This window comes from Carassius gibelio, chromosome B19 (assembly GCF_023724105.1).
Source record: "Carassius gibelio isolate Cgi1373 ecotype wild population from Czech Republic chromosome B19, carGib1.2-hapl.c, whole genome shotgun sequence".
Lineage (NCBI taxonomy): Eukaryota > Metazoa > Chordata > Actinopteri > Cypriniformes > Cyprinidae > Carassius > Carassius gibelio.
Window position 1 is genome coordinate 7,718,842 of NC_068414.1, and position 12,125 is coordinate 7,730,966.

A 12,125-nucleotide genomic window follows, 5' to 3' on the forward strand; every position below is an offset into this window, starting at 1 on the left:
GGCTCGGCATTGTAAAGGCTCACCAGAATAGCACGGAGGGTTGTTTATGCGTGGCTCAGAAGGGTCGCGCTGTCCGGCTGCTGCAGTGGTCTCATGACGGTAGTGATGGAACTGCTGAGTTAGACCTGAGAGCTGGGCGGTCAGGGATTCTACGGCTCGTCTCGTGGTGGATAAATCCCCCTCATGTCTCCCCAGCAGAGCACCCTGGAGCTCCACCGCACGCTGGAGGGGATTACCACTCGCCTGGTCCATCTTCTGGTCGGATTATTCTGTTAGGAGGTAAGAACGATGGTAGACCAGGGCGGGGTGCAATTGACAGTCTTTAATAAAGAAAATAGTCTTTCACAGCATAAAGAGAACAAAAATCACGGACTTCTTTCAGCCAAAACAGAAATTGCCAGACGACAGGGTCTAAGGGAAAAAACTACATAGATCTCCATGAGAGGAGAGGCAGGGATCCCGGGATGCCAACTCCCAGTCCAAAAACAGAGAAGACCGCCGGCGGTGTGAAAAGCCAAGGGCAGGTGCTGCACAGGTTCTCTGCAAACAGGCACAGCCGGATAATACACAGTCCAATGACAGTATAACTCACAGTTGCAATAATGATTAAACAATCCACGGACAAGACAGGACAGGACTAGGAAACAGACGTGTCTCACGAAAGGTCATCGAATAATCCGACAATGAGACAGGGCTAGAAAGAGAGAATAAGAAGCAGAGACAATCAAGGGCAAAAGAGGGACAGGTGAGGGAATGAAAGGGGAGACAGCTGAAAGTGATAATGAGCGGAGGAGTGTGCGTGATAGAGTGAGTAAGTGATCACAAGAGGGAGACAGAGACAGAGGAAAAGACCAGGATCATGACACTAATATCCAAACTATAGTGAAAACACTATCAATTAGCACAGTAACAAGATCGGCAGTTTAAGACATTAACTTGTAAGCACAAAACACAAGATACTTCTCTTTTCAATATGAATAAGGCTTTATTAGATAAATCTAAGACATATAAACTAATCTAACACATAAACGCACGCACACACACATTCACACAAGTTGCAGGAAGGTCGAAAGTTAGGGAAAGATGAGTTTAAGAGAATGGAAATATGGAATCCCAAGTTAACAGCAATACGTTAAATTGCATAGACATGAACAACCATCAATCACGTAATTAGCCCTTGCATTGAGTTCCTCAATGGGGTTAAAATTATATTAGATACACCAGCACAACAAATATCTGGGAATACGTTGCCTTCGTTTGCTGTGAAAGGGACTCCAGTTGAAAGGGGTATCCCGGTGTCGCTGATTGGCTTGAAGTTCAGTAGTGAAGTGACGTCTTGGGAAGCCCGTGGTTGCTGGGCGTTGGCTGAAAGTGCAGAGTCGTGTTCGCTGGTTGAAGTTGAATGGACGTTACAAAACTTAACTCAGAACACGAAACTCTCAAACGGAAAAGAAAAGAAATAAAGTTTGACGAGACTAGGTTGTTTTCTTTCTCATCGTGGCATAGTAGCAGCAGGCAGGCACGCTGGAACCGCGCTCAAAGAACAGTGATGACTACCGCATGGCTAGATGCTACAAGCTAAAGCTAGGTAGCAAAGCTACAAGCTAGAAGCTAAGAGCAGGCATGACTGATAGCACGAGCAATGCTAGAACTAAAAGCCGACATGGCTAATAGCAGCAGCTAGACTAGAACTAAAAGCAAAAATTTAATCGTATCCAAAGTATTTAAACTTTCCTGTTGGCCACCCCTCAAATGTTGCCTTGACCAATCAGATATGTTCTTGGGGTGGGTATCATAAATCATTTGTTTATCTTACCAAGCATGTGGTTCTTGCCTCACAGGGTCTAATTTTGGACATGATTCCTATAACATGATTATGATATATTTTACAAATAAATGATTGTCAGGACAATATCAAGCAAGAAAATTTCAATACTAGACATGACTAGGTATCCTATAGTTATCAAAAGACATACACAATAAGTGATTATACATGATAGTCAAATGTGTGGGTTACACGTTAATGAATATGGAGTTAAGCAATGGAATGATTCATTCATAAGTCTTTTTTGAGTTCATTCTGGTCCATATATAATGTATAAAAAGCGTTTCTTTGCCATTCTCTGGCAAAGGACTTTTCTGTGAAGACAAAGGTTTAAAGCCCTTCCCCCTTAGGAATTTCAGTCTGGTTTCACTGGCTGGGGGGGGGAGTCAATGCAAGTATTTAACTTGATCTCCTGGGTTTACATGTGATGTCCAGCGTTGCATTCCAATCACGAACAATAAATTTGACGATCTCTTCTTCGAATTAAAATTGTCAATAATTGTTCTATTGGTGTTAATGTTGAAAGCTGTTGTGTGAACAAGTTGGTTGGTTGGTTATCTTGCTTGGTTCCTGTGGCACTAGAACTGATTTATGACTTCCTGAGGAGTTCGGCTCTCGTTTCAATGCACACAGCTCTGATAGACTCTTTGATTTGTCTGATTTGACTCATTTCTGCTACAACGTCAGCAGCATTGTAAACGCACTCGGACATGGAAGAGAAGACAATGCTGAATAAAGTCATCGTTTCTGCAATTTTTGGATCAAAATGTATTTCCGATGCTTCAAAATATTCTAACGGACCCTCTGATGTCACATGGACTACTTTGATGATGTTTTTCTTACCTTTCTGGACATGGACAGTAGACCGTACACACAGCTTCAATGGAGGGACTGAGAGCTCTCAGACTAAATCTAAAATATCTTAAACTGTGTTCTGAAGATAAACGGAGGTCTCATTGGTTTGGAAAGACATGAGTCATTAATGACATAATTTTCATTTTTGGCTGAACTAACCCATTAAGTGAATTTCTCCCTAAAGACAGAAACAGCTAGCAGTACTCCATAAGACTAGATGTAAGCTAGACACGATCTTCAGCGTGGTGCAAGTTCATCACTAAAAACAAACTAAATAATTTGGAGGTGATACTCTCTTCATAAAGCTGGGTGTGTCTCAAAGCAAGTCAAATTCATGGAAATCCAGTGAGTTGTGAGCATATGATGTTCTGCTTTGACTCACAGCTGTTCTTCACAAGAAATCTGGGATTTAACATCTAAACCTGGAAATAACAAACTACTACCATTGTTGAACACTGTTTTTTTTTTTTTTTATTAATCATAAGAAATGTTATAGGAAGTATTATTTTATTACAATTATTTAGTAATAATAATAATTATTATTATTATTTATTAATTAAACAATATTAAGATATTGTGCTATGACTGAGTTACTAAGCAGATATATCTTTGCCATATTGGCCTGCTTAGTAACTTACCTGTGACACTGACTAGATCTTCAGAATTTATTTTTGTTTTTGTTTTTTTGCTCCCTTTGTAGCAATCTAATGCAAATGGTTTGGTCTTTCCCATACTGTAACATATATTAAATTTCCCTATATGAACTGTTATCATATAAAGTAGAAATGTGTGAATGTATGAAAACAATTAGAATCTGGAAACACTTGACATTTTATATAAAGAGAATGTATGTGTGTGATAATATATCACCTTACAGGTAAACATGGCAAAATCACTCTTAATATAGGGAAAATCTAAAGTTCGCATTTACATAGGATTTAGCAAATAGTAAGTATATTTTGCATGCTGTCCTGAAGGTGGGCTCCGAGCTCTGAATATAGCCCCAACATATTCTCATCCCTAGTATGGGATGAGAATAGTTTAAGAGTGAGGCACTGGACAGAGGTGAGTTGGCTGTGTGTGTGTGTGTGTGTGTGTGTGTGTGTGTGTGTGTGTGTGTGTGTGTGTGTGTGTGTGTGTGTATGCTACATTTCATGCTAATTAAATTGATATCATTCATTGTCATGTTACATTTCCAAAACTAACAGTTTCTTTACTGCCATTCCTTGAATGTGCATTCACAATTAAGGCATCCAAAAGACCATTTTGTAGTAGTTAAGCTCTATTTGAGCATTTTAAACTTTAAGTTGAAATCCAAAGTCAGTGTTTAACTTTGAAGGTCAAAGACTAGATGTCCTGTTGAAAAGAGAGAAACACGCAGGAATTTGCCAGGCTTATTTGTAGTTATTCAAATATTTCCATTGCTATGTAAAGGCAGACACACGCTCCCACACTTACACACACGTTCAAACCATTAACTACCTGAACGTCAGGACTCACTGATGAGATCTAATCTATGCTACTGAAAGAAAGATTAATAATGAAACACTTGAGATGCGCATCTGTACTTCTGCTCTCCACATCTGCACAGGTGGGTTGAAACGCAAAGCTTTATTTACACAATTAAGCAAATCAAAGATTAGGGATTCTGATCAAAGATGTTCAACCTTTTTACAAGACAGTTACTATAGGTAAAAGTCATTTTGAATGGCAGCAGTTTTTAGTTGCTGGAATACTGTTATTTATTCCTATATTGGTTTGATCAGCAATTCTGGGGGACAAATTTACAAATGTAACCTGAACTGTTATAACTTTAAAAGTTCAAACAATATAGCTTGCTGTTTTAGCATGCCTGGGGCAAGTACTGTGATAAGAATATTATATATACATACTTACTCTTATTACTAAAATACTTTTCTCGCTGAAAGGGCTCAAGAGATGTGTAAAAGATGCTGTGCTCTGGGGCCAAAAGAACCCGAAACATCATCTTAAGTGTGAGTGTGGTCATCTGTGTCTTTATATTCTCCCGAGCTTCTGTACAAAGACTTCTCTTTGGAGCGTGTGCATGTAGTCCGTGTGTGTCAGACATCGCTCATGACACCTGGTTCCAGCAGCGCTACGACCCCTACGCCCAACCCTTACTGACTAAGGACAACTGCATACTCAGCAATGCCCTTTATTGGTGGTGGCAAGTAAGTGTCTTAGCCGATATAACCACAATTTTAGGATTCTTTATGCTGTGTCTTCACTGGCATTAATTGTTACTGCCAAATTAAGTGTGTGATACCTCGAAAGAAAAACAACCTAGTTGCTTGTTCTACTGGAAACCATTGGTTTAAACTTGTAGTATAGCAGAGAAGACAGCTCTGTTACTCATGAGCGTTCTTCCGTAATATTTGAACAGAAGCTACAATACAAGAGTAGAGTGAACTACGAAGCAGTAGCTGAGATGTTATTTGGCATCTTCCCGAATGAAGAAGATTACTCTGATGCTAGCCCAGGTCGCTGCAGAACATGTGCTGTAGTGGGGAATTCTGGGAACCTCAATGGATCCCACTACGGTGTGCTCATTGATGACCATGATCTTGTCATTAGGTGAGTGAGAGAGCTGTTCACTGAATAACCTTTCCCTGCATTGTCTTACCTGTCTTCTCTCTACATATAGACTCCATAGTCCTATAATGTTAAGTTCATCTAAGGCTTGTGTTGTATATTATGTGTTACTAGCATAGCAAGTTGCATATTAAAACTAATGCTAAATCAGCCACAATATAATTGTAATGGTAAAGTGGTCCAGGTGTTGTTGTAAGCACAATGTAACAAAAGTTTATGTTTTACTGTGGAGTCAATGTCTCTGGGCAGTTCTAACTTTGCATAGAGATATTTGCATTAAAAAGTACATTTAAATAGGAGCCATGGGGTGTATGCTTCTAAAATACAATATGTTTCCAAAACTCCTGAAATATCTCACAAGAATGCCTCTGCAAACAGAAACAGGGCATGTCAGAGCATGCACTAAGGTCCAGAAGAACCAACATGTAGAAGACACAGTCCTCAAAAGACTGCGAAGTGCTCAGAAGAACTGGACTTACTGACCAAATCAGATACAGAATATGAATTTGTTTGTGTGAAGACAGCCAGGATTACTATAAAAGTCCTGACAAATCGTATGTTCTCACCAACTATAGACATATAGCACATACACACAAAATGCGGAATGAATTAGACTTGAATTAGTGAATGAATAAAAAGGAAAACAGGTGTACTGCATTAAAGGGCACATGAAACATTTGCCTTCATCATTTGTTCAGGATAAATAAGGGCCCAACCGAGGGCTTTGAGCGGGACGTGGGGACTAAGACCACTCACCGTATCATCTACCCTGAGAGCGCCGTGGACATGGACAACTCCACTCACCTGGTGCTGATCCCTTTCAAGACTGTGGATCTGCAGTGGCTCATCAGCGTCTTCACGACCAAACACATCAGTCGGTGAGACCACTTCAACAAATGAGCACACATGACCACGCTCTTGTGAATTCAGTTTTGTGTAAAATTTGTCATTACTTTTACTTTGAAGCAAGCTTCATCAGTTATACCATAAAGACATCACTTTATTTCATCAGTGCCTACTCTCCTGCTTCAGCCTGTAGGTTTATTCTTATTTCTTTATGTTGACCACTATTCACCTTTACATACAGTAAATACATTTTGCCCTAGAAGCACCGCATTTGTTCAAAATATGCCATAACAGCATTATTTCCTTTCTCTTTAGAACGTATGTTCCAGTGAAACCCAGTATAAAAGCAAACAGGGATAAGGTAGCCAGTGTTTCAACATATAAAACAACCTATCATACATTCACCCAGAAGAGTGACTGTTCGATGTGAATAATACTTATATATCTGATTTTGGTCTGATTTCTTTTTTCGGCATCAGGTGATGATCCTCCATCCTGGCTTTCTGAAATATATTCAAGAGCGCTGGCTGCAGAAACACGGCCGATACCCATCCACTGGTTTTATTACACTCGTATTTGCCTTGCACATCTGTGACCAGGTAAAACTGATAGAGTATTTACTTGTAGATTATTAAAAGACTAGGGCCCAATATACAGTAGAGTTTGATAAGCATCATGGGACTGAATGCTGATGTCCACTATGGTTTCAGACACCACAAATAGTTTACTATAGAAGACTTTAGGGTGTGATTTCAGAATGGGCAGGGTATATTGAAGTGAAAGAAATCTTATTACACACAATCTCTTTTATATGACGGTGATGATATACTATAATGTGTCTTAGAAATACAATATTCTGTGTAGAAATAAAATGGTTCGGAAGCACAGTGTGGTCTGCAACGAATCGCACATGAAGCATGCTAGTCAAATGACACAGCTTTATCATGTTGCATTTATTCATTTATATTTAGAATTTAGGGGACTTAATTTAGGAATTTAGAAATGCTTCTTGTTCTAAAAGGTATTATTAGTACCCCCTTGAAAGGATACTGCCTTTTTTACTGATTTAGCCAAGTAAGACATGTTCCTGGATCAACATCTTCTGATGATCCTGGATCAACATTATTGTCCAAACATATAGACTAAAGCCAATCCCTAAACCTAAACCTGTTGTACCTTCTTTGTTTCTGAGAGTGTACGGCTAAACACGTTCATGTTATTAGTGACTAATTGGAGAAAATTGTAAATTCTACCATACAAAAACTCTCTTTTCTTTAAATATCACCTGGATTTCTCAAATCATCTCAAGCTATGACAAAATCATTATACTCTGTATGAGGGATGGTAATGGTATGATATACCAACAATATAATATCCCTATTAAAATTAACAATCTTAATATTGCCAAGAATTGATATGTTATGTTATGTTATGTTATGCAAACAGGTCCATCTAGCACACATAGCGATTCCATTGGCTTATATGTTTTTCAACGTGAAGAAAAATGATAATCATAAAAAAATAAATAACCAATCAACTTTACCCTATAGAGTAATATATGTCTTTGTGTTATGTTACCAGTGGTAAATAAACGGTGCTATAGATGGTAAAACCTATGATGTTTGCTATGCTATATTAGCTATGCCCTAGGTCCTAGTGCGGAGTCTGCAGACAGTGTTCATGACACCAGGTCACAGGTTCGATTCCCAGGGAATAAAAACAATAGATTGAATTAAAAGTGTCCCGCAAATGCATAAAGGCACATACTGAAAACAAAATGAGGGAAATCCGCCAGAGCTTGTTTTATATTTTTCTGAGCAATGTTTTAGATTTCTCTGAAGCCCCATGTACAGTTCCTCGATCTCTTCACACAGGTGCTCTGCTCTGACGCCCCACTGCACACGTGACCTTCGTTCTTGGTTGAACTAATCCTTAAAGTTTATGTTAAACGTATACAAATGAAAATGAAGGCTAAGAACTGCTTTGCACTGCTGCCTAGACCAAGTGCTTCCCCAAACCTGCATCTTTTGTATTTCTCACTCATCTAACACACCGGATGTTACTCATCAGCTCGTTAATGGAGACTGCAAGAGCTAAACTGGGTCTGTCTGATTAAAGAGACATACAAAATGTGCAGGTTTGGGAAGCACTGGCCTAGACAACTGCACAGAAAACAATTACTCCAAAGCACCTCCCAGCGTCCAGCCAGTGCTGATAATGGTAGAATCGATTTGCATGCCCTGTGAAAATTATGATATTGTGGCAAGTAAAGATTAACCTCTAGCACTTTCAAAAAGGTTCCATGACCAATTTACATACAAATGTCTATGAATACTAATGAGTTCAAACTGATATTTAGGACAAAAGTTATTTGGATGTAATGTATTTATTTGCTTGTTTATTTCTCTTTCTTTCTTTCTTTCTTTCCCAGGTTAGTGTGTTTGGGTTTGGAGCAGATGAACATGGAAACTGGCATCATTACTTTGAGCAAAATAAGCATCATCATAATGCTGGCAATCATGGAGGAAGCTATGAATATAGTATTGTACTTAAGCTTCATGAGAAAAAAAGAATTAATTTGTATAAAGGATGGTGACAATTGCAGTGAATTTCTCATTTATTAAGAAATGTATAACATTATGTATGTTCAAGATATCATGTCACAAACAAATCAAAGGCTATGTACATTAAGAACCTCCTAGATCAATACATTTTTCTCAAATGCATTTACAGACTTACTGATCCAAAGTCATGTTCTTACGTGAAACGACTTTCATTAACTGAAATGTACATTTTTTATTTTTTTTACCCCAAGTTTGGGGTTTTTGTTAGGGTCCTTGTCATTACTAGATATTATCTGCAACTCAATAAGGTTGCACAGGTGATCCAGTTCCTCAAGGATGGCACCTCCATCCATGGCATTGCAAGGGGATTCAGGTGCATGTTGGAAACACAGAGAGACAAGGACTGTAGAAGGGTAACAAGCAGCTGAACCGGAATCTGCTCCTTCCCATAGGAAATCAAAAAATAAGAGCTCTTTAACATCTCAAATATTTCTCCTAGACAGAAATGAGGTTCTTTTAAGATCGAATTGTGATTTTTGCTTGAGTCTCCTGCTGATCAAACTTGTCTCCGGAGACAAAAACTCTCGCACATGCGTCTCCTTTAAAGCGGTCATATGATCTATTTTCAAGTTTCCCTTTCTCTTTGGAGTGTAACAAGCTCTTGGTGCATAAAGAAGATCTGTAAAGTTGCAAAGACTAAAGTTTCAAATCCAAAGAGATATTCTTTATCAAAGTTAAGAGTCAACCTTGTCCTCCTAAAACACCTCATGTAAACACACCCCACATCTCTACATCACTGTGTGGGAAGATATGGAAAACGTCCATGCAAAGAAAGAAGGCTTAACTTTAATTCGCTGCTGCTGGAGACGCTGTTTGGTTGTGAAAGCAAAGCTACTTTATTTGGTCTCACAAAAGAGGACAATATTCACTTTGTCATGGCTACAGCTGATCCGTGCTGGCTGCTGAGGAAATACATCAACTTTGCGCTGTGAATCGCTGGATTGGCTTTTTTTTTTTTTTTACTAGGAGAAATATTTGAAATGGTAAAGAGATATCGCTTTTGTTTTATTTTTCTTCCATGTGGTTAGCTTCAATATTATTTATCTACACCATTTCAATCAAAGACAATACATGCATTGTCAAATTTGAAGTTGTTTTATTTTGACAGTGATTTATTGTACAGTGATTTAACAGAGAAAACCATAACCTATATTTACATACATGCAAAATGGGTAGCACTAGTGTTACATTTGTAAAAAAATAAAAAAATAAAAAGAAGTATTGCTCTTAAACTAAACATCTTGCACTTGTAAGTGGTGGTGTTTACAATGCTATAATTTGAAGATAAGTTTAAAGATTTAAACTAGTAATCCTTGATATTTTGAAATGGTTAATGCTATTTAAATCATACTTTTAGTATTTTCAATATTAACGTTTCTCCTAAAATAAAACTGAAGATATCTTAAGACAAAGCTGATATCTCAATGAGACATAAGAGAATGGGCCCTTAGTCTCCTGAGCCTAAAGCACCCTCTGTCAGAGCCGTGGCCTGGTGGGAGCACATCACCTCAAACAGCACGGGTTGAGTCCCAGCTGAAGGTTCTTACCTGTCCAACTGTTTCCTGTCTCTACTCCTACTGTCCTGACCATTAAAGGAGAAAAACCCCATTGCAATAAAATATCAACAGCAATCTCTGAGCAGTAAAACATTTTCATAATGGAGTCTTGCTAGAGATTACAGCAAGACACTAAAGATATCTTCCATGTTTCTCACACGTTCCTCTCTCATTGTCATTTTGGATTCCTTTCTTTCAGAACTTTCTCATGTCTCAGTTGTGTCTACTTTTATTTAATCTGAAATGCTGTGGATACTAAAATGGGAGATATATGAGAATCTCATCTAAGTCTCCTGAGAAACAGACTCCATGAGGGTGGCATGAGGGTCTGACTTCCTGTAGTGGGACCTGTGTTCACATCCCAGCACCAGGCAGGTCTGTCCTTGGTGCCCCGTTCTCTTCACGGATGGGAGCAGGTTCACATGGAGCACATGTGACAGACATGTAAGAGTCAGGAGATGCTGTGAGAGCGGTTAGGCAGTGGAGGAATATCTTGAAGGGTTGCGAGTCAGCGATACACTTCCTTCTGTTAGGTACCGGGGATAAAATCCTCAGAGCTTCTGTCAGAGCCAACACTGGAGCATGACCAAGCCCAGCCTCGTGTGGTCAGTGTGTTCAGGCTGATTCTGGATGACTAAGGCTTTGGTGCTATTCACTGGCCTTCATGGGACACTATGTATAGGAGCATATGAATCAGCCGAGTAACCCCAGGCTGTCCAGGAGCTCACTGATGCTCAGATCCAGGTCTGGCAGGAGATCCCACAGAACATGAGCATGTCTAGATGTGGTCAGAGTGCATACAGCCAGGCAGATTTGATCAGCATTTACAGTGGCCTTCATTATTATTGCTAAATATGAGCAAAGGCAGCTGTGAAAACCATATACAGAACAGAATATTATATGCCTCAAACCACAACTTGTTTAAAGACAATGCACGTAGATCAGCAGCGTGGAGGAAGATGCTGAGGAAAGCAGAGAGTAGCGGTGGAGATTACTGGAGGATTGTCTGGAGGAGCATGGGTTCCTCAACATGAGTCTGAGGCCTTTCCAGCTCAAATGAATGTCTTAGACACTTGTGCAAGGCAGAATATTTTCATCATGTAGTTAGGACATTGTCCAATGCTATTTGCAGCATTATGAATAGTTATGCACAGTGATTTTTGGGTTATTCATCAGTCCAGTGGTGGTCTTCTCTTTGCATCACAGAAGTGCTGAGCATTAAAGCAGGAAGAGACTGCCGTTGTTCAACAAGTACAGGTAGAGAGAGAGGATGAAGATGGCATGTGTTTCACCATCTACAGGGCATGGGATCTTACCTCATCTCTGACACAAGGGTTTACACTTTTTTCCTATCGTGAAGGTTTCCTGCCATTTACCATTTTTAATTTTCCAAAACACAAAACAAAAAAACAAAAAAATCTTTTTCAAACTCCGGCCAGACTGCTGCTCTCATTTTCACAGAAACTAAACCAGAACATTAGATCTTGCCAACAAAAACTTATGGGATTCAAGCTGATTGGTCAATCCATTCTCAATGAACATGAGCATATCTCCGAAACGCCTTAGTGTATACAACATCTCAAGCTACATTTTCGACATATTTGTATATCCGATGGAATTAAACCTTTTGTTTACATTTATTCTCAGCACATACATGTGAATAAATATTTGAAATCATCAATGAAAGCAGACAGGAATAAGGTGACAGTCAGCACACACACAAACACTGATTTTATTTCAGTGAAGAAATGGAAACCTTAACTATTCCTAAGAAACATTTTCCTCCATCCATCTGCATTTATGAAA

At 39.1% G+C, this 12,125-nt stretch overlaps 1 protein-coding gene across 2 annotated transcripts; it reads left to right on the forward strand.

Moving 5' to 3' along the window:
- The first annotated feature begins 4,609 nt into the window (after positions 1-4,609).
- On the forward strand, positions 4,610-6,917 carry st3gal1l3 (ST3 beta-galactoside alpha-2,3-sialyltransferase 1, like 3). Of its 2 annotated transcripts, XM_052584541.1 has the most exons (6): positions 4,610-4,872; positions 5,085-5,275; positions 5,992-6,171; positions 6,260-6,328; positions 6,455-6,500; positions 6,619-6,917. In XM_052584541.1, the coding sequence occupies exons 1-6, from the start codon at positions 4,630-4,632 to the stop codon at positions 6,772-6,774; spliced, it is 885 nt and encodes a 294-aa protein (XP_052440501.1). In that variant the 5' UTR covers positions 4,610-4,629; the 3' UTR covers positions 6,775-6,917. The 2 variants fall into 2 exon arrangements, with proteins under 2 accessions (XP_052440501.1, XP_052440502.1); XM_052584542.1 differs by lacking the exon at positions 6,260-6,328 and having other exon boundaries at positions 6,619-6,789.
- The last annotated feature ends 5,208 nt before the right edge of the window (positions 6,918-12,125 follow it).